Source organism: Cavia porcellus, unplaced genomic scaffold, assembly GCF_034190915.1.
Source record: "Cavia porcellus strain 051 isolate PalLab524CR breed Dunkin Hartley unplaced genomic scaffold, mCavPor4.1 scaffold_26, whole genome shotgun sequence".
Lineage (NCBI taxonomy): Eukaryota > Metazoa > Chordata > Mammalia > Rodentia > Caviidae > Cavia > Cavia porcellus.
Genome location: NW_026947509.1, coordinates 23,277,982 through 23,297,786, shown reverse-complemented (window position 1 = coordinate 23,297,786; position 19,805 = coordinate 23,277,982). Strand labels below are relative to the sequence as shown.

Below are 19,805 nucleotides of genomic sequence, written 5' to 3'. Positions count from 1 at the left end.
TGGTTGCTGGGTGTCTGCCTTTGGGATCCACTGTGGTTTCAGCACAGTGTGTGCTGGTGCTTGATGAAAAATTCTATAAAATCCACAGCAGAAGAAACAAAGGACATCTCCAAGTTAGCTTCTCACCAGTGAAGTTGAAAGTGGAATTTTACAGTGCTAACCCTTTACTCAGGGCTAAAATGCCTTCAAGATAAAACCCAAGAAGCCACTGTAGCCTCTGTACTTATATTTGCAGACAAATTTCAACCCTCACAAGTGAGTTGTGCTGGCAGATATTGATGTCATTATTAAAGAGTCAAATGTAACATCTTAATATTGTCTCCCTAACAAAACCTGGGAGGACAACTGACCGCAAATCTATGATATCCCAAAAGCCTATGATTCCTAATAGAGAAAGAAGGTAAGAGAGGAAAGGAAGATGAACATAAGCTCAATATTAAGAAAGATGCAGGAATTTTTTTAAAAAGCTTTTCTCATGAAGAAGAATGATTTATTTGGGGAAAATCATAAGCTAGACATGGCTGATATTCAAGAGAAAGGAGAAGCTGGGTGTAGTGGTATATGCCTGTAATCGCAGCACTCAAGAGGCTGAGGCAAGAGGATTGGCCTGAGTTCGAGGCCAGCCTGGACTATGTAGTGAGACCCTCTCTCAAGAAAAAAATGGATAGGGGAATCCAAACATTGCTGAAGAAATTGCTTGTCTTAGTTACAGAGATCATGTGACTTTCTAATACCTCCTCAAGTGAGTTTGTTACAGTCCCAGTGAAAGTTAAGAGTATAAATTTTCTTTTTTCCCCAGCAAACTGTTAAAAAGACAGTAAAAATACTGAAAGGGGAATGAACAAATTACAGCAAAAAGATGACAACACTGAGAACAACACAATATTACTGGTTGATATAGAAAATAAAAAGTCACATATACAGAAAAAGAAGCTTGCACTCAGACCAAGTAAAGATGAAACCTAAACCTAATGAGAGAGATGATCACAGAGCATCAAACGTGTGCGGTACCCTTGTGTGAAGGTGTGGGAATCAAATCACAAGGAAAAGGTTGAAGAGAGAGAATCCAGGTAGAAAATACGTAACAGACCAACCATTCTATTCACTAAAGACTGCAAAGCAAACAGTGATTGCTTGTGAAGTCCAGAAATTTGAAAAGCCTGTGATAAATCGAACAGCAGCCTATTTAAAAAGCGAGACATTTAAAATATGTAAATAAAATACTAGAATAGAATAATCAGTTAATATAGGAAAATTAAATCTTACACTGAAAGAAACATGATCATAGCAGAGTGTGGCATTGAAATCATCCCATAAATAAGTGTCACAAACTTATACCATGAGCAGTCCTCATTCAGTATAACTGTTTCCTCCAGACATCTCATTGTTATTGCTTATCAGTTACACTTTCTCTTTCAACAAAATACTTCATTTAATTATGAAGTAGATGCAATTTCATTTCCAATTTCAAATACTTACATTTTTTCTTTATAGTATTACCCACTCCTGTCTGCTTATTTTTATGGCTATTGTCTCTGCTCCTCATAAGTAACTTTGTTCCACCCATCACATATTTGCAAAGCTCCACCATTTAAAGGTTTAATTCTCTAGAGTAGGTTTAGGTTATGACAAAATTGGGAGGAAATTACAGAAGTTTCTTGAACCACCCCAAACACCTCTGCATTTTCCTCATTACCAACATCTTCATCTGCAGTAGCCCACTTGTTACAGCTGGTGAACTTTCATTCACACACCACATATAACAGTCACCCAGAATCCAGGCTCTATGTTAGAGATCACCTGTGGCGTTTCACAGCATACGGATTTTGACAAAAGTTTAATGCCATGTATCATCCAGTAGAGTGTCATGCAGAACTCTCACTGTGTGAACATCCTCTGTGCTCTTCCTATTCATATTCCCAGCCCCAAACCCAGTCACCACTGCCTTTTAAAATATCTCCGCAGTTTATTTTTTCCATATTGTGTTTAGTTAGAATGTAGCATTTTGGACTGATTTCTTTCACTGACCACCAAGCATGTAACTCTTCTCCATGGCTTTCGTGGATTGATAGTTCATTGCATTTGAGTGCTGAATAATATTCCTTTTTATCGCGAAACCACCATTTATTTATTCCTTTAATTCATATGACTTTCTTCCAGATTTTGGCAACTAACAATGAAGCTGCTGTAAACATCTCTGCACAGGTTTTGCTGTGGGCATATGTATTCAGGTACTTTGGGCCAACATTAAGGAGTTGATTGTTTGGCCACATAAAGTGAGAGTTCTCCACTGATTCCAAAAGTGTCTGTGCCAGTCTGCATTCTCAGAAGAATAAATTAGACTGCATGTTGTTCCATATCCTCACCAGCATTTTTTGTTGTCATGTTCTCTAATTGGTGTTGCAGCTGATATGTTAGTGGTACCTTATAATTTGAATTTCCCTGATGACATATATATGGAACATTATTTCATAATGCTATTTACCATAAGCGTATATCTTTGATAAAGTCTTGCAAAGTGTTTCACCCAGTTTTTCCATTTGCTTTCTTATTGCTGAATTTTAAGATTTCTTTGTATAGCTTCAGTAATAGCCCCTTATCAGATGTGTTTTTGCAATAACTTTTCCTAGTGGAAGCTTGCCTTCTCAGTCACTAGTGTTGCCTTTCACAGAGAAAAAGTTTTCAATATGAATAAAATGCAGCCTATCAATAATTGCTTGCATGGATCTAGCTGGTGTTTTCTGTAGCAATCGTTGCCAGGCATGGGTTCACCTAGGATTTTTCCCATTTTGTCTACTTGGATACTCATAATTTTATGTTTTAATGACATTAATCTACTCTTGAGTGCCAAATTCTAATGACCTAAAATTTCATTAGAAATGTCTCTACTTCCCAAAACTGTTGTCTTGGAAATTAAGTTTCCAACAGAAGAGCTTTAGAGGATGTATTCAAACTACAGCAGTATCAGAGATATCACCCACCACACTACCAGCAATATCAGCATCCACGTGTTTAACAGTGATTTTACTGTGAATAAGTGTTCAGAAAAATACATAAAAGCCATAAACTATGTATCTATATTATTTAGGGATATATAGATTAAAATTATAATATATATAAATAGACATATATGGATCACATTAATGTATACATGATTCAGCAAAAGAAAAATAGGGTTTTTTTCAACACATAGAGTTACACTTCTAGGGGGAACCTTAGAGGATGTCATATGTAACAGAAAACCTACTACGCTGCCAGTCCTTACGGAAGAAATTGAAAAACGTGTGCAAAGCAATCTCAGTGACCAAGGTTATTCAGGCAGAAGTTTGGCTAATAAATGCCTGGAACCTAATGGCCACTGCTTGTCATTGGAGAGGCCAAAGATAAATTTTTGTTAGTCTTCTAATATCTCGATCAATTTAGTGCTAACATATTTATAAAAGTTTTTCTTTTCCTGAAATGTGCATGAAATTTTATACATCTATATGTGTACAGCTGTGTGTAGCTATCAATCTTGTGAACTACCTAGCTATGATTTGTTTGGAAGAACTGATTTCTGCACTTTTGAGAAATGAATTTCCACTTTCTTCAAAACAGCTGTTAGGTTAAATAAAAAGCCACAAAAGCCTGGATTTTCAGGTCAATTTTGAAGGTTTTCCAGAGGCAGCACTTTTTCTTTTTCCCTGAGACAGCTTAGTATTTTTTCTCTTAAAATCTTGAACTGATCTCACAAGACCTTCACCGTGCTTTGGAGTCTCAACTTTGGACTCAAAGTCTATTAACTGTTAACCTCTACAAATATCTTTACAGTGGTATCTAGATTAGTGATGCAACAAATATCTGGGTACTGTGGACACATAAAATCTTTACACTACTAACTCTTGTCTGAAATCCTGTTTTGTGTTATGTGGTTATAGCATTTCAGGTTTTTTATTTTGCATGGGGTCTCAAATATTTACCTTTTCATTGAATTTCTATTTTACTTAAAAAATAGAAGCAGTAAATTGGAAGTTGTCATGAATTTCAACGTTGGAAACTTGCATCTGGGCTTAACTGCTGAACCTTCCACTCATTACAAGGCAGTTCTCCGAGGGCAGAGGCTTCGCGCATCCTCAGCACATGTGAAGGTGCCTGTGCAGAAACAAGCCATCATAGGATTTGGGGCTAAGTACAGCGCATTAGGGTAGGAAGAGAGAAGAAACTGGGATCGTATTCTAATAAGCTTGGATTTCTGTGGGAAGTAAAGAAGGGGTGAAAATTGGTGTTGAGAATGTGGCATCTGCTGCTTGATTCCATGCAGCCATCTGAATAGTGGTGAGTGGCAAAAACCTGGTGAGCACAGTTTATTCTGCAAGGAGAAAACTGCGCTCGCCAATGTACTTACACCGTAGCTCCTTTCACAACTTCAAGTGGAACAGACAGGAGCCAGGGAGGGACCCTGCTCCTGTGGTGACTGTGAATTCTCCTGAGAGCAGCGCACTGAGTGGAAGATGCATGGCAACTCTGGACCCAAGCACCGAGCACCAAGCACTGCTCCCTGCACTTCTCAGCCCCCCAGCTCGGCCTCTCCACCCACCCCATCTTTATGGTGGCCTCGCCTTGCCTCCGACACACCTGCAGCTGGTGCCCAATCCTCAAGCTGAAGGCTGTCAGTGGTAGAGCAGGGGCAGAGTTCACGATGTGCTATACAATTTCACTAGTGGGTTAGCATTTATATGAGACACCCTTGAATTTGAGCTTCAACCTGAATGTCTACATAGACTCACGATATCCTCATCCAACATGTAAATTTATTTTTTTTTCATTTTAAGATATTTTAATATTTATTAATACCTGTTTGCAGTACATAGTGGTTACCTCTCTGTGGGGAGCTGATATAGTACATGACATACCTTAATTATTGATGCTGCTTCTCTCTTCTTCCTCTCTCTCCCTCCAACGTTTGGTCCACTTCCCATTTTAAATGGTCTCTCCCCCTGTCTCCTGTTATCTATCTATAATTTTGTTCCTTAAATTATTTATAATTTGGGTTTCTCAGAAATCATGTGATATTTAACCTTGTATGTCTCATATATTTCAATTAAACTTCTCATTTCTTGTATTTTGAGTAACTCCCTTGAAGATAATGATACATAGTGTATTGGCTATTATTCTCTTATTTTTGTTAAGAAATTTTGCTTTTTTTATAAAATAAAATGTAAAGTTAATTAATTAAATTATGGTCTCAAAGTACATCCATTTTCCTAAAAATATGAATCAAATTTATTCTTTTTTATGACGGAGTGGTATTTCGCTGTGAATAAATGCCATATTTTCTTCATCTAGTGATCTATTAATGGACTGCTTTCAGGATTTAGCTATTGCAAGTTGTACTGCTAGAAACATGGGTATATATCATTGTAATCAATATGTAAATTTTACTGTGCCATCTGGGCATTCACAAGTATAATATTTCTATGCTACTTTACCACTGCTGATGCAGACGATAATTTTGTCAGAGGGGAGGTATTAGCTAGGTCAAAGTTCCAGCTATTGATACATTACTTAGTAAGTGGAAGGGCAAAAAAGCAAATCTCCAGCAAATAAGCATAAATTCCAGTATGGTAAGGAAAGCAAGTACTTTTCAGAGAAACTTAGCTAAAAATATAATTCCAGTCCTTTCTGTGCCATCTGTGAGGTTGCTCCAAACCAAGATAACTCAGTTGCAAATTACAGAGCTCTTTGTCTTCCCCTGCAGGGCATCCTTCTTCTGCTGAGTTTGGTGAGTTTCTCAGAAGGTGTCATTCTCCATCATCAATCACTGAGTGCCTAAGTCACCACCAGTGATGCACATCTGATGCTGAATACCAAAACACCCACACTCCTTTCTTGGAGGAGAGGGACAAGAACCAGCCCTCTCCACAGCATAACCCCTCATCAACCTCAGCGACAGTAATTCACTCATTACTTGATGAGATGGAGGGCCTTACTGGATTTCATCGAGCGACCTTAGAGATGCTCTGAGACCTGAAGTTGCTCTCCAGAGGTGCCTGGCCAAATACTTGCAAATAGTAAATAAAAACATGGAGGAAATGACATTGATCAAATGTTATTTTTCTTTTGCACTTGTGCTGAAAATGATATCGTTTCTGCTTCCCTTATTTATTTAACAGTATTAAAAATTTGAAACTTTTACAAGGCACTTGTTTTCTACCTAGGGCCAACTCTTCTCTTCTAAGCCTATTATGTATAAATTATTAGAACACTTTTCAAATATTACTGTAACAGATCTGCAAGGTCATGATGATTTGCCACAGAGAAGCACATGTGATAAACAGACAGTATTTCCCTGTCATGTACATGAATTTGTCAGACCTCATCTGAAATAAATCATAGTGTTAAACAGTCAAAATTGAACTGTTTTTGGTAGCACTGTGTTGATATTCTCTTCCCTAAGTCTCGTTCTTGCCTTCCTTGGAAGGTGACAGTCCTACAGCTCATGTGTTGCTCACTGTTCCTCGGGAGCTCATCCCCTGATGTCTTTGAAAGCCACAGTGCTGGGCTGCTGAATGCTCAGTGACTCCATGATGGATAGATCTTTTCACAAGCTCATCAGCACTAGGATTATATATTAGACAAGGAGAAGACAACTTTGGATAGATTAACGGCCTTTAAATATGATTTTTCCCTGCTTCTCTGTGGCCTTTCTCAAATTCCTAACTTCTATTATTGCCAGTTGTGGTTGGAATTAAATGAATTACTGCACTCAAAATTCTGTTCCAAAATCAAAGCTCAGTAAACATTTACTGATTTCAGCCACTATTATTGAAACCTCCAAACATCAGAAATTAATAACTCTTTTGTGTTCAGAATGTTATGAAAGATTCTCCTCTTGGCTAATCATGAAGTAGGTAAGGAAAAGTAATATATATATATATATATATATATATATATATATATATAGTACTCAGAAAGACTGTAAACGTTGCATCTGTACAATGCCCTATATTAAAAATTTTGACCTTATAATGAACTATATAAAATGATTGGCTCTAACTAGAATCAAACTATCACAAGACTTACAATTTAAGAAAATGTATAACACACATAAGAATTTAAGCAATAGATAAAATTCAAAGTATATGAAGAAAATAAAGTTTAAATTTGTTCTCTGGGGATTGCTGTGGCATAGAAAAGGCCAGTGGACTCTTTATGAGGAAATAGAAAATCCAATTAGGTCTTAAAGAACAGAAACAAATTGAATGTATTTGTTATGCAATTATTTATCAGATAGCTAATAAATTTTAGGTGTACACATAGGTTTGAGTAGTAGTTAACAAAACAGACAAATTAAAACACCAAAGGCGTTCCCCTCATGAAGTTCAAGTCCTAATTCGTGCACAGTGTGCATTTCTGTCCCAGGAATGTGCTGTGAACCTCGAGGCCCACACACCGGCTTCCCTTGATTCCTTTCAAGACCAGCAGGTGTCTGAAGCCATAGGCACCGAAGTTCTGTACCTGTCACAAATTCCTCACCATAGACAGAATCACGTAAACTCACAACACATACATTGCATTGTCTGTAGTAACATCTATATCAACATAGGCTCCAAGGAACAAATTAAATTAAATGAATTTTCAATTAAGTCATTTGTAATCAAATGATTGATTATCAAAAAATAATTTCCCAGGGGCTGGGGATTTAGCTCAGCTGCATAAGCGCCTGCCTTGCAAGCAGAGTCCTGAGTCCAGTCCCCGGTACTGATTAAAAGGAAAAAGACAAAAAAAAAAAAAAAAAACATTTAAAAAAAATAATTTCCCAATCTAATGAGCAATTCTTATACAATAGACAGAAGGAAGTAATGAAAACAAATGAAGATTAAATAATAGGAAATTTTAAGAAGGGATTAAGGTTGAACTCTCTCTCTCTCTCTCTCTCTCTCTCGCTCTCGCTCTATTAGCTACTATTGCTTCATGGTTATGGCTTATTTTTAAATGATTTCCTATTTCATACAGACTTGTAAAGGAGTAATCACTTTTATATTGTTTCCAAATAGTATAGACAATGTTTGGGTTTTGTTATTTTTTATTGCTGCTGTTGTTGTTGTTGAAACAGGGTCTTGCTTAGAGGTTTAAGCAGGCATTTAACTCACTGTGTTTTCCAGGCTGGCCTCGAATTTGCAACAATGCTCCTACCTCAGCCTCCTGAAGGCTGAGATTGCAGGTGTGTGCCAGTGCTTTACACACATCAAGTTATAGTTTTGTTGGAAATACAGTTCCTCAGAGACAACACGTGACCTTGAAATTCTACTTTCCGTGATGATATTGTTCACTGATATGTGATTCCAGCACTGGTATGTTAATGATGCTGATTCCCAATATCTTGTCGACTGTGGACAAGACTATTTAACTTATTTTGTGTGTTAGGAGAAAGTTTTCATGGTGTTTCAACTTTAAAACTTCGTGTGTAGGTCTTAAAAACTAAGTAAACAGGCCGAGAACACAACAGATTCCAGCACACACAATCAATATCCTGTCTCACCCATCAGAAAAAAAGCAAACCACCTTGTTTGGGTCCAAGTTCACCCTCTCGCTGGCTCCTTTCCTCCAAGGCATCTATTGCGCATGCCCTTGCTCTCAGAGCCAGGAAGAGCAGTCTCTGTACTGTGCAAAATCGCAGGGCCTCCAGATGCACTGACTCAGATCCACAGCCTGACAAGTCCCCGAAAGAATCTGTCACGTGTCAGTTGCAGCAGTGTCATCTGATGGGTTCCTAGAGTGACTGTTTTAGAGTGTGTATCAGAAACTATCTCCACTTACCTGAAAAGCTTCCCAGCTTTCTATGGCTGCTGAGGGAAATACAAATGTGAGGATATACACAAGGGCCACACGATTGGAACCTGGCCTGGCTCCTCAGTGTCTGCTCCTAACTCTCCTCTCCCATATTGGTCTGCTTCCGTTTCCTGAACTTCCTATCTCTTTTCTCACACTTAAGTCTTTCATCCACCTGAACCGCTGTTCCTCCAAATCTCAGCCACTCTGATTCATTTTCCCCATTCAGTTCTCAGCTGAAATATAACTACAGAAGAGAGATCTTCTGATTTTCCAGTCTTCCTGCTGTTCATACCCTCTACCCCACCTCGGTTATCTCTTTTAGACTTAGTGACTGACCCACTGGGGTCAGGTCAGAGACATCTAAAGAATGAATGACTGAGTGAATGAGGGAAGGAATGCTCTTGGCCCTCATCTCAGTCTTCCTTTTTCTTCTCATTATGAGCTCAACAAATCCAACTGATTGCACAGTCTCCTCTTCAGTAGGGATGTGCAGCTCTGGTCTACCCAAATTGCATCCCTATCTCACTGTGCCCAGACACACCTAGCAAATAATTACCATCCACTGAGAGTCTCTGCTTTCTGTCACCCAATGCAACTCACTTTATCAGAAGGGCAGACTGAACTCTAATGGGAAGCCATGTACGGGAATGATAGAAAGAAGAAAAGACATAACCAAAAAAGTAGCAAAATTAAAAATAACCTCTCCTATTGAATGGTTTGAGCACCTGTCAAAGTTTTGATTCAATTACTGCTAGGAAAAAGGTTCTTCAGAAAATAAATTAAAATAATTGATGGACATTTTACAGATTAGAATTGTACAGGGTATTGTAAAATATCTTTATGATGGTCAGAGCACTGCTTAATAACTTTCCTAGTTTTCCTGTTTGAGCAGTAGTTTTAGGATCTTCGTAAGATTTGTAGTCTTCTGAGCCTGTAGCACTAATTTTGCAGGAGTCTTTACTTCACTGAATATCCTGAAATTTTCTAATGCATTTTGCCAGAGATAGTGTGTAATTCCCACAAGGAGCTACATACTACATCTTTCAAAAAGGATACATTTCAGTCAATTTGGGAAAATCATCTTTTTCAAAAATACTTCATATCTTTTCTCTAGTAAAGAAGGTGTATTGGGCCTTTTAGTTTAAACTTTCAACTGAGTATTGTTCGTTGTTTGAATGATGCATAGCCTTGGAATTAAAGATAAAGTAATTCACTTCTAAAGGCACAATAAACACAAACTCACTAGTATTTTTCTTCAGTTACTCCCTCCCTGGTGTACCAAAATGTGACACCACTGGTCCCTTGACTCTTCTGCCTACAGTGAGCTTGTCATAGCACAGACACTCTGAGGTTGGGGGATTCCCTGTTTTAATGGTAAGCAGTAAACAAGTTTGATCTTTGTCTCAGATAGGACACTACTTCATCTGTCACAGATACTTACTACAAAGACACCTCTGAGAAATGGCCCAGATGTCGAGGTTGTAGCCTTAGATTACTGGCACACTCTTTGAGACATGGAGGAATAAAAATGACTCACATGGGCCATCTTCTTTATCTAGTCTTTGCCCTATATTACGTTAGTCTATAGAAAGTTTTGTCATGAGCAAGCATTCTGATAAATCTGCCTGACAGAGGCTGGGACTAAATAATTTCATTTGTCTCAGAAAACATTTAATTAAAGCTACTTCAGTGAAGTTCTAAATAGTAGGATGAAATAAATCTGTGGTATTAACCACAATGATGTTCCCCACAATTCCACATTCAGCTAATTGGGAGAAATCCTGGAGTACAGACAGCGAGGACACAGCATGCTGTCCACTATGACCCACACAGGAGTATTGGACCAACATGCTGAGTTTTGGTTTAATCGCCAGAAAGAAGAAAAATACTGACACTTCCAGCAGTGAGACATTCCATCCCTAGAAATGAACACTTATGCTGAAGGGGATTTTAATCTTGTTTTGGAATTAGTGTTAAATTTTATTTACAATGTCACTATAACATTTTAAATTATATTTAAGTAATACTGAGTATTTGATTCTCCTATGGACATTCATGTACTAAATTCATATTTCTCTGATAGATATGAGAAACAGATGTTTCTATCAGTTATTTGGAGTAAATATTGTATGGATTTGTGATTTGCCATTTCATGTAAAATTCATGAACACACACACTTCACAGAAAAGTGGAGATTGACTTGAAGCAAATGTTTCTTAAATTTTTAATTTAATTAAAATGCTAGGGTTTTTATTTAAACAGTTCACATAGCAAAACCCCACATTTTGAATTTTTTTAGTACTATCATGAGTCCAGCAGATGGCAGTAACTTCTCAGGAACTCCAAGGGTATTTCCCAGTGCTACTATGACTATATGTGTGGTGTGTTTGTGTGTGTGTGTGCGTGTGTGTGTGCACATGCGTATGTATGTGTGCGTGTATGTATGAGAGAGAGAGAGGCAGTGACAGATGAAGAGAGGTGCTTGGTGGTTATCAGGAGTATTGTAAAGAACCTCTGTTTTCTAACTGGAAAGACATTTTTATATTGCTTACATCAGAAGAATTAGAAGTGTCTGAAGAATTCTCACTTTTTAGGTTTAAAATTTAAATCCTTAGTGAACCAGGGTGAGGATAAAGATGGGATCCTTTAGTGTTTCCTTATTGATCCTGTGGCTTCAGTTCATCTGTGAGTTTGGGCATTTTTATGGGAACTAAAATACTGATTGTCTCTTCCAAAATACTTGTCTCTTCCAAAGCTGTGCGAGAAACACAGACGGTGTTAGCCTCTAAGTAAGGGAGGATGGGAGGCCCATTAATAGATTACATTGATTACGGCAGATAAACAACCTTTATTCAACTGATCTTCTTTGTCCTACTATTGTCTTTTTCCCCAGGGGTGAGTAGCCAGCAGAAGGAGGTGGAACAGAGTCCTGAGACCCTCAGTGTTCCAGAGGGAGACACCGCCTCTCTCAACTGCACTTACAGGGACAGCCTTTCCAACACCTTCGGGTGGTACAGACAGTACCCTGGGAAAGGCCCCGAGCTGCTGATATCCATGTACTCCAGTGGGGACAAGAAAGAAGGAAGATTCACAGCGCAGCTCAGCACAGCCAGCCGGCATTTCTCCCTGCACATCCAAAGCTCCCAGCACCGTGACTCAGCTGCCTACTTCTGTGCAGTGAGCACACAGTGCTCCCCAGGCACCTGCAGCCCGCACCCAAACCACAAGAGCCCAGGCAGCTCGAAAGCAGAACAGAGAACACAGGGCAGGGCATTTCTGTACCTGCTCCAGGTGCACTAGGAATTAAAATCAGTAGTAGCTGAGTCTCAAGGACTAATGCGATATTTTATAATATTATATATAGTGACAATGAAGGAAAAAACACAATATTGGTCTGGTGGTAATATTCTTGTATTGCCTATTGACACACTAATTAAAAAATTATACTGTTTACCAAAAAAGTGCCCATATTTAAATTATGCATCTTTATGTGATTGAGCTTATAAATCTGAAACTGTTATCATTATAACATCATAAGCATCCCTCACTTCCAATGATTTCCTTTCTCCTCATTTCAAAATTGAATTATGATTTTAAAATATAAGATTTAATTATGATTGATATACAAATGGTATGTGTAATACATACATTTTTAAATCTACTCATTTTAAATCACAAGTTTTAAAAATATTTATCTTGTAATGAAGTTTGTAAATGAAGTGTTTTAGTATAATAACAAATACTCCCTCACACTTAGTGATACCGTTTGCTCCTTCAATTCACTTTTTCAATATGTCTGGTATACTGCATTAAGAGAAGGAGAAAGAGACAGACAGACAGAGGGGGAGAAAGAGACAGAGAATCTTCAAATAAGGATCCATTCAAATTGTTTTGTTTTTTATACTACAATCAGAATTCCACTAGGATGCTCTTTCTTATTAGATTAAAAAATGAAGAGTCCTCACCCTGCAGCCTGTTAGAAGCAGAGTTCCAGTCCTCTGTAGTTGTGGTTGGGAGGCTGGGTGTCAACTGATGCTTGAGCTGGAATCATGCAAATGAATAAGCGTGTTGCCCAGCAGGGAGTAAATCAGGTCGGATTTGTTGAACAGACAAAACTGTCCTCTTTCTATAGACAAAGCTCTGTAGGTGTTAGCTGAGCTCCTGTGAATGGGACTACAGAGTATCTGCCTCACTCTTGCGACCAGTCACCTACAATTATAGGGGAAGGGCACAGCAGCACTGGTCCAGCCCACAGTCTCTGCTGCTCTCTGGAGAGGTTACCTGCTCTCTGTTCCTGTCAGCACCTCAGCCCTCGCAGTTGCTTACCTGCGCTCTTTTTATGCCACTCTGACTGACAACCACACAGCAAACCTCTGTCCAGGCCACTCTTCTGAACTTTCTGAGCCTTCCCTACACAGGCACCATGCACTAAGTCAACATCATGCATTCAGGCTGCTCAGCATCACTCCGCTTTGTGTCAGTGGAATGTGGCCATCAACATGGTGGAATTACCTCCTGCTCTTTTCTGACATCAAGAAACAGGAAGTGTTGTCTCTCCCAGTCTTACAAATCCCCTGCATTCCGTCACTGCTGCCTCTTTCCCAGTCCACTCTAATGAACACAGCTTCTTTCAGCCTGCGGTGATGGACCTGAGTAGCTAAAACACAGACTAAATGACTCACAGATAGTGACTCCTCTGTGAAAAAGACTTACTGATCTTTATTGTAAATCACAGTCATCATGGAAAATGCAACTAAATACCACAGTAACATACCACCACATATCATTATTTGCTAAAACTAAGAAAGGTGATTGGCGAGTTTTTAGAAAATGTAGGGCATTCATGTTTTTTAAAGTCTATTTGTGAACATGTTCTCTTTAGTGTAAAAGAATCATATTGGTCTGACATGAATATTGAAGGAAGTGTCTGCCTCTAAAGACACCCCCCTTTACTGAAATGTCCAGAATCCCAATTTCTCTTGATTCACCTGAGACACACCTGACAAAGGGCAACCAATGTATTGTATCTAATCTTAAGGAGACAGAACTACTTCCATCTGAAGCAATCATTGCCCCCCGCCAAAGACCCATTTACTTCACTGGCATGGTTTAAAGGAAGAGAAGGAAGATAGAGGAACACCACTGAAAATGGTCAAGATAGGTTATATGCATGATGTGCTTGTACTAACTCCCCAGAAGGAACATCATTATTCTATATGTAAACATAAGCTAATAAAAAGAAGCCTCAAAAACTGTCCTATGTAATCCCCCATATGGCCACTAGGGGACAGTGCTGCCTGTCTTACAAATATCCATGAAGTACAAGTGGTCATCATTCTAAAATACATAAATTATTCTCTCCTGCTCTACTTCAATGTATTTAAATGTCAAACATGCATCTGCCTATATAATGATACATCTTCCTAAACAGTGCCTGTTTATCCTACTATTACAGTATTATAGCATAACATCCCACTGTGATAGTATCCAGCTATGATTGTAAAAATATGACTGAAGGAAGACTTCTCTGGAGACTTGGATTGTTTTAAAGATAAGGGCAGTGTTAACTATTCTGTGACTTCAGACACATTTAAATCACCAGTCCCACTGATTTGACTTGATTCTAGAATTCCCTTCACTGTTTTTTTTTATTACAAAATCTACTCTTGCGTTGAGGCTCAGTTAAAGCACCACTTCCATTCTTTGATGGGTCAAGAAGCAGAGTTCATCTCTTGGCCTCGGTCTTATCTAGGTATTCACAGCTCTGGCAGGCTTCACCTAGCTGTGCATGAGTACTGGGACTAGACTGGAGATTAAAACCATGTCTTTTATGAATGCGACTCAAGTCTTACTCATCTGGCAAGAATTTCGGGACATTGACGGTATTCCCTCTTTATTTTCAGGCTCATTTTCTGCGTATTTCTGTAGCCAATCATGAAAATATTGAATGGAAAATCATAAATAAGTATTTCACTAAATTAAAACTTCACACTGCTCCAAGTAGCATGATAAAACCTCTTCCTGTCTTATTCCACCCCACCGAAGACATGAATCATTGTTTTGTCCAGGGTATTCACGCTGTGTGCTATCTGCTGATTTGTCACTTAGTAGCTGTCACGTTATCAAAATGATTGTTAAGGTGTGACAGCACTTGTGTTTAATCCTTGTTTTACTTAATAAAGCTCCCAAAGTGCGGCTAACGATGTAGACATGACAAACAGTACTTGTGTGTAATCCTTGTTTTACTTAATAAGGCTCCCAAAGTGCAACTAATGATGTAGACATGACAAACACGAGATAAAGTGCTTTTCTTAAATCAAAAATGGTATTTTATTATAGTTTGTAAGTATGGAAAAACATACATTATACAGAGAGTTTGGTGCTGTTCATGGCTTCAAGACTGGAGGTCTTGCAATGTACCCAGCAGAGCTAGAGGTGTATATTCTAAGATAGATACATTTCAAGGGAATAAATAAATGAAAAAAAAATACGCAAAATTTAATCTAGCAAAAAACATTCTCTAGTTTATTAAAGTAGAATTTGTTTTGATAGAAATGAAGAAATATGAACCAATCCTATTGGACTATGAATAATTTGGATTCGATTTATTGGATTGGAAATTGCATCAAATATAGATACAACAAAATTCTCTGCTCTCCCCACAATAACATGTCTTCCTGTGTTCCTTAACTTTTATTATTTACAATACAAATTATCACCACTTTTAGTGTTGTGTTGGAATTTGTCCTGAATACCTCTATCTGTATGTCTGTCTCACCAGTGCAAATATTAAAACCAAAACAAAATCTTTCATTTTTTTACATCTTATCACTGAAAAAAAATTGAAAAAACTATTTCATGTTTACTGAAATTTAGTATGAGATTTACCAAGAGTGCTGCATTTCTTGTTGACCAAAATTCATATCTTTTGAAATCTAACAAATTTTTCTTATCCATCAGCAGTTCAAATGTCCTGCAGAACCAGCAATACAAGTCCTTCCAAAATTTTCTTCAGTTATATTTTTAGAAATATTTAATTTACTTGGTGTATAATTTATAAGAAATGTAAAGGAAATAGTATCAATTTCATTTCCTATTATCAATTATTAATGTTAATTGGAATATAAACACACTTGAAAGGCTATAATAAAATTCAAGGCATTAAAGAAAATGGGGGCATATATTTTGTGTACCCTAGTTCATGAACTTAGATTGTAAATGGATATTTTGCCTATGGTGTGTCCTTAGTAAACTTTGTTAATGTCTGTAATAAAAATGAAATACCACTATTAGTGCTAATTCATAAACTTCATGTGATTCCTTCTTCCACTCTTGTAAATCAGGATGACTATTACTAACATACCCAAGAGTGTTAGAGAGTGATTTTTAACCTCCTAGGAAGTATAAAGAAAACAAAGAAAGTGAGTAGTAGAAGTTTGAGTTTGATCCTTATCAGTATGTAATAAAGGAACTTCTGATTCTAAATGACTGTACTTCATGCAATTTTAAATTAGGACAAAACAGGAAAGAGCTTTCTCTCCCCAGAAACAACTTTAAGCAGTAAAGCAATTGTGAAAGGGTGGAGCCTGTTGAAAAACCGCAGTGAATGTGAGTTTAAAGTCAGAGCTCCAGATATTTGTGAAGAATAAAAATCTAGCTGGGATTGCACTGAACCCTGCCTTCAAGGGAAATGGACAAAATCTTGAAAGCATCATTTTTAATTCTAGGACTTCAACTGGCATGTGAGTAGTAGAAGATAAACTCCAGGATATATTGTTAAACTGGAGGAATGAGAACTTTAGAGATCAGACAAAATCATGCAGGTAAAACTTCAAAGGAGGAATGCAAAGTTTGCAGCCTAAAGACATTTTTTTTTTTTTATCTTTCTAAGCAGGGGTGAGGGGCCAACAGAAGGATAAGAGTGACCAGCAGCAAGTGAAACAAAATTCTCAGTCTCTGACTGTCCAGGAAGGAGAGATTTCAATTCTGAACTGCACATATGAAAACAGAGCACTTGACTATTTCTTGTGGTACCGGCAGTTCCCTGGAAAAGGACCTGAATTACTGATAGCCATACCTGAAACTTTGAATAAAAAGAAGGATGGAAGATTCACAGTCTTCTTCAGTAAAGATGCCAGAGAGTTTTCCCTGCATATCAGGACTGTGCAGCCTAGAGACTCGGCCACCTACTTCTGTGCAGCAAGCACACAGTAATCTCCGGGCACCTGCACCCTGTGCCCAAACCCATAGCTGGGGCTCCTGAAGAGCCCTGCTCAAGACTTAGGCGGGGAGAGAGGTACTTTCACTTGCACAAATAGGTGGCACAGTAAGTGAAAAACTCACTAGTGTGGTAATACGAAAAAATGGTTACAAAAGTTATTTAGTTTTGTCAAATACCAAAACACATAACAGTTAAAATATTTGAGACTTTTATAAAACAATCAACCAATTGTGGGACAGCTGGGGCTTTCATACATTACTGATGGAATGCTAAGTGGTGCATTCCCAAGTGAAAGTCATTTGGAAGTTTCTTGTGAAATGATTTTACCACATGATAAGAAATTTCATTTTGTTCATCCAAGAGGAATGGAAACATACTTTTATACAAGTACTTTTGCTTATAACAGTCCTATCCATAATAAACCAATACTACAAGTTGGAAACAACCCAAATAATCATTACCTGATAAACAGAGCAATAAATCATGTTATTTTCTTCTAATACAGCACCACAGTTCAATAAAATGGGTTTAACTAGTAATAAAGGTAACACACAATGGATCTTCAAAAAGCTTTCTATCTTCATTTAGTGAATGGATAGATGTATATAGTACACTCAAGCAAAGGAAAATAATGCAGCTCGGAAGAAAGGACTGTGATACAGACAATTTGGATGGATCTCAAAAGTACTGTGCTGAGTGGCATGTTAACTTCAATAATTGCATACTGTATGATCTGCTTACATATCATACTTAAATTAGCAACATTATAGGAATGTAGAAAAAGCCAGTTGAGGCCAGGGATTATCAGATGGGAGGAAGGGCCCAAGAAAGAATTGTGCCTGATGGAACAGTTCATTGTCATGATTGCAATAGTGAGTATGTTTAGCTGCTGCATGATTCAAGTTTTAAAGCTGTTATACACACACAGACACATCTTAGAGTGTATGTAAAAACTTATGAGTCAAACTAAGGTCTGTATTTTAATCAACAGCATTATATAGGAGCATTACTGTATCAGAATTTGAAAAATATCCTGTCACTATCCTTGATTTGATAATGTTGCATAAAGACAATAATATATAGATAGACTAATGCAGCATATTTTCTGTGGAGAAAGTTAAATGTGCCAAAATAAATTTGTACTATTTTTGTACTTCTATGTAAATCTAAGATTATTTCCAAACAAAAATATGCATATGAAACAACTCAAATTTATTTTATTTTTATTACTTCTATTTTTATTATTTGGCACCCAGAACCAAACTCAGCAGTTCATACTTGCCAGGCTGGTGGTGCTATGCCACTGAGAAATATCCCAGGCCCCAAAACTTGACTTTAAATATTGCTAGTTGTAATTTAAAGTGGGTAGTCATTCCAACACGTTCTTATAAAATCAACCATGCATCTTCCATGACTCAGTGACTTGATCTCTATTCATTTGTCCAAAGGACATGAAAATATAAGTTCATGAAAATACTGTATAACAAAATTCAGAAGATCTTTATTCATAATAGAAAAAAACCTGGAGAAATTCACAAACGGCAGCTAAATCAATTGTGCTACATGCACTTAATGGAATATTAATCAGATAAAAAAGGGACTGAACAACTAACATACTGTTATGGTTGATTCAACGTGTCAATTTGAGAAGCTTAGAAGTTTAACTAAGTGACCAGCAGGGGGTCAGGATCCTCACTTTGTAAACATGCTGAACCTGTGTTCCAGGAGGGCACAGAGATGGTGAGTGCTACACTTTCCCTAGGGGTGGCAGCCTGCTTACACTATAAGGAAGGAAAAGAGGCTTGTTTCCCCCTATTTGCTCTTGTTGCCTTTATAGTCTTTTGCCACTTTGTAATGTTGCCTCTGTGCCATGCCACTCTGTCCTGGAGGCAACTGATTGTGGAGTTAAATCACAAACTGTGGACTAAATAAACTGTTCTTTGCTTGATTTTGAGAATTGAGTATTTTGTCTCAGCAAAGAGAGAAAACTAATAAGACAGAATTTGGCACCAGGAAATTTAGCACCAGCTTACGAGCCTTTAGGAATGGCTTGAGGAGTCTGGAAAAGTTCAGAGATGTCTACTGAAAGAGTAGGTTTGGAATGCCTTAGGCTATTCTGTATGGGAGATTATGGTTAGTGCTTGGAAGATGAACAGACTGATAGAAATCCTACTGTTAAAGACTAGGCAAGGGAGTCTTCTGCTGGAAAGCACTGCATTGGGTGCTGAACTAAAAATGATGAGAGTGTTATGACTTTGCAAAAAGTTTGTCTGTTATTTCACTCATATCCAGAGACTTTGCCTGAGACTAAGATTAAGAGCTATAAACTAATTAACCTGGCAAAAGAAATTTCAAGGCAGTCAAATATTGAGGCTGTGGCATGGCTATTGTGTGGCTTTTAGCCAGATCTATGTTACGTTTCAAAAGCAAAGAGTCCAACAGGGTGACTTAAAATGTGAGTTTGGCCAGAAGGGAAGCTCCAGTAAAATTGTGCACTACACAGATAGAGCTGAGGATATTTTCATTGCTGAGAGGAAATAAGATAATAAAAAGCATGGCCTAAGGGCATCACAGGAAGCAGTAAGTCTTTACATTTTTTCAGCCTCAAGACTTCAAAAGTTTTGCTTTGAGGAAAAAGCCACAGAGCACCATACTCCAGGATGGCAGCAGCGTAGAAACTTTGTTCCTCAGAATTGGGTTCAGAGTGCTCAGCAATCCAAGCACTCAAGTCCTTCAGCCCTGAGAGAGGAAAGCCTGGTTACTACTCCAA

At 37.9% G+C, this 19,805-nt stretch overlaps 2 gene segments (V, D, J or C); both read left to right on the top strand.

Moving 5' to 3' along the window:
- Window positions 1-11,253: 11,253 nt before the first annotated feature.
- On the top strand, window positions 11,254-12,134 carry LOC134473227 (T cell receptor alpha variable 12-2-like). The segment is given in 2 exon segments: window positions 11,254-11,499; window positions 11,708-12,134. Coding segments are annotated over 2 exon segments (456 nt in total).
- A 4,288-nt stretch (window positions 12,135-16,422) lies between these two features.
- On the top strand, window positions 16,423-17,155 carry LOC111758115 (T cell receptor alpha variable 23/delta variable 6-like). The segment is given in 2 exon segments: window positions 16,423-16,556; window positions 16,709-17,155. Coding segments are annotated over 2 exon segments (372 nt in total).
- The last annotated feature ends 2,650 nt before the right edge of the window (window positions 17,156-19,805 follow it).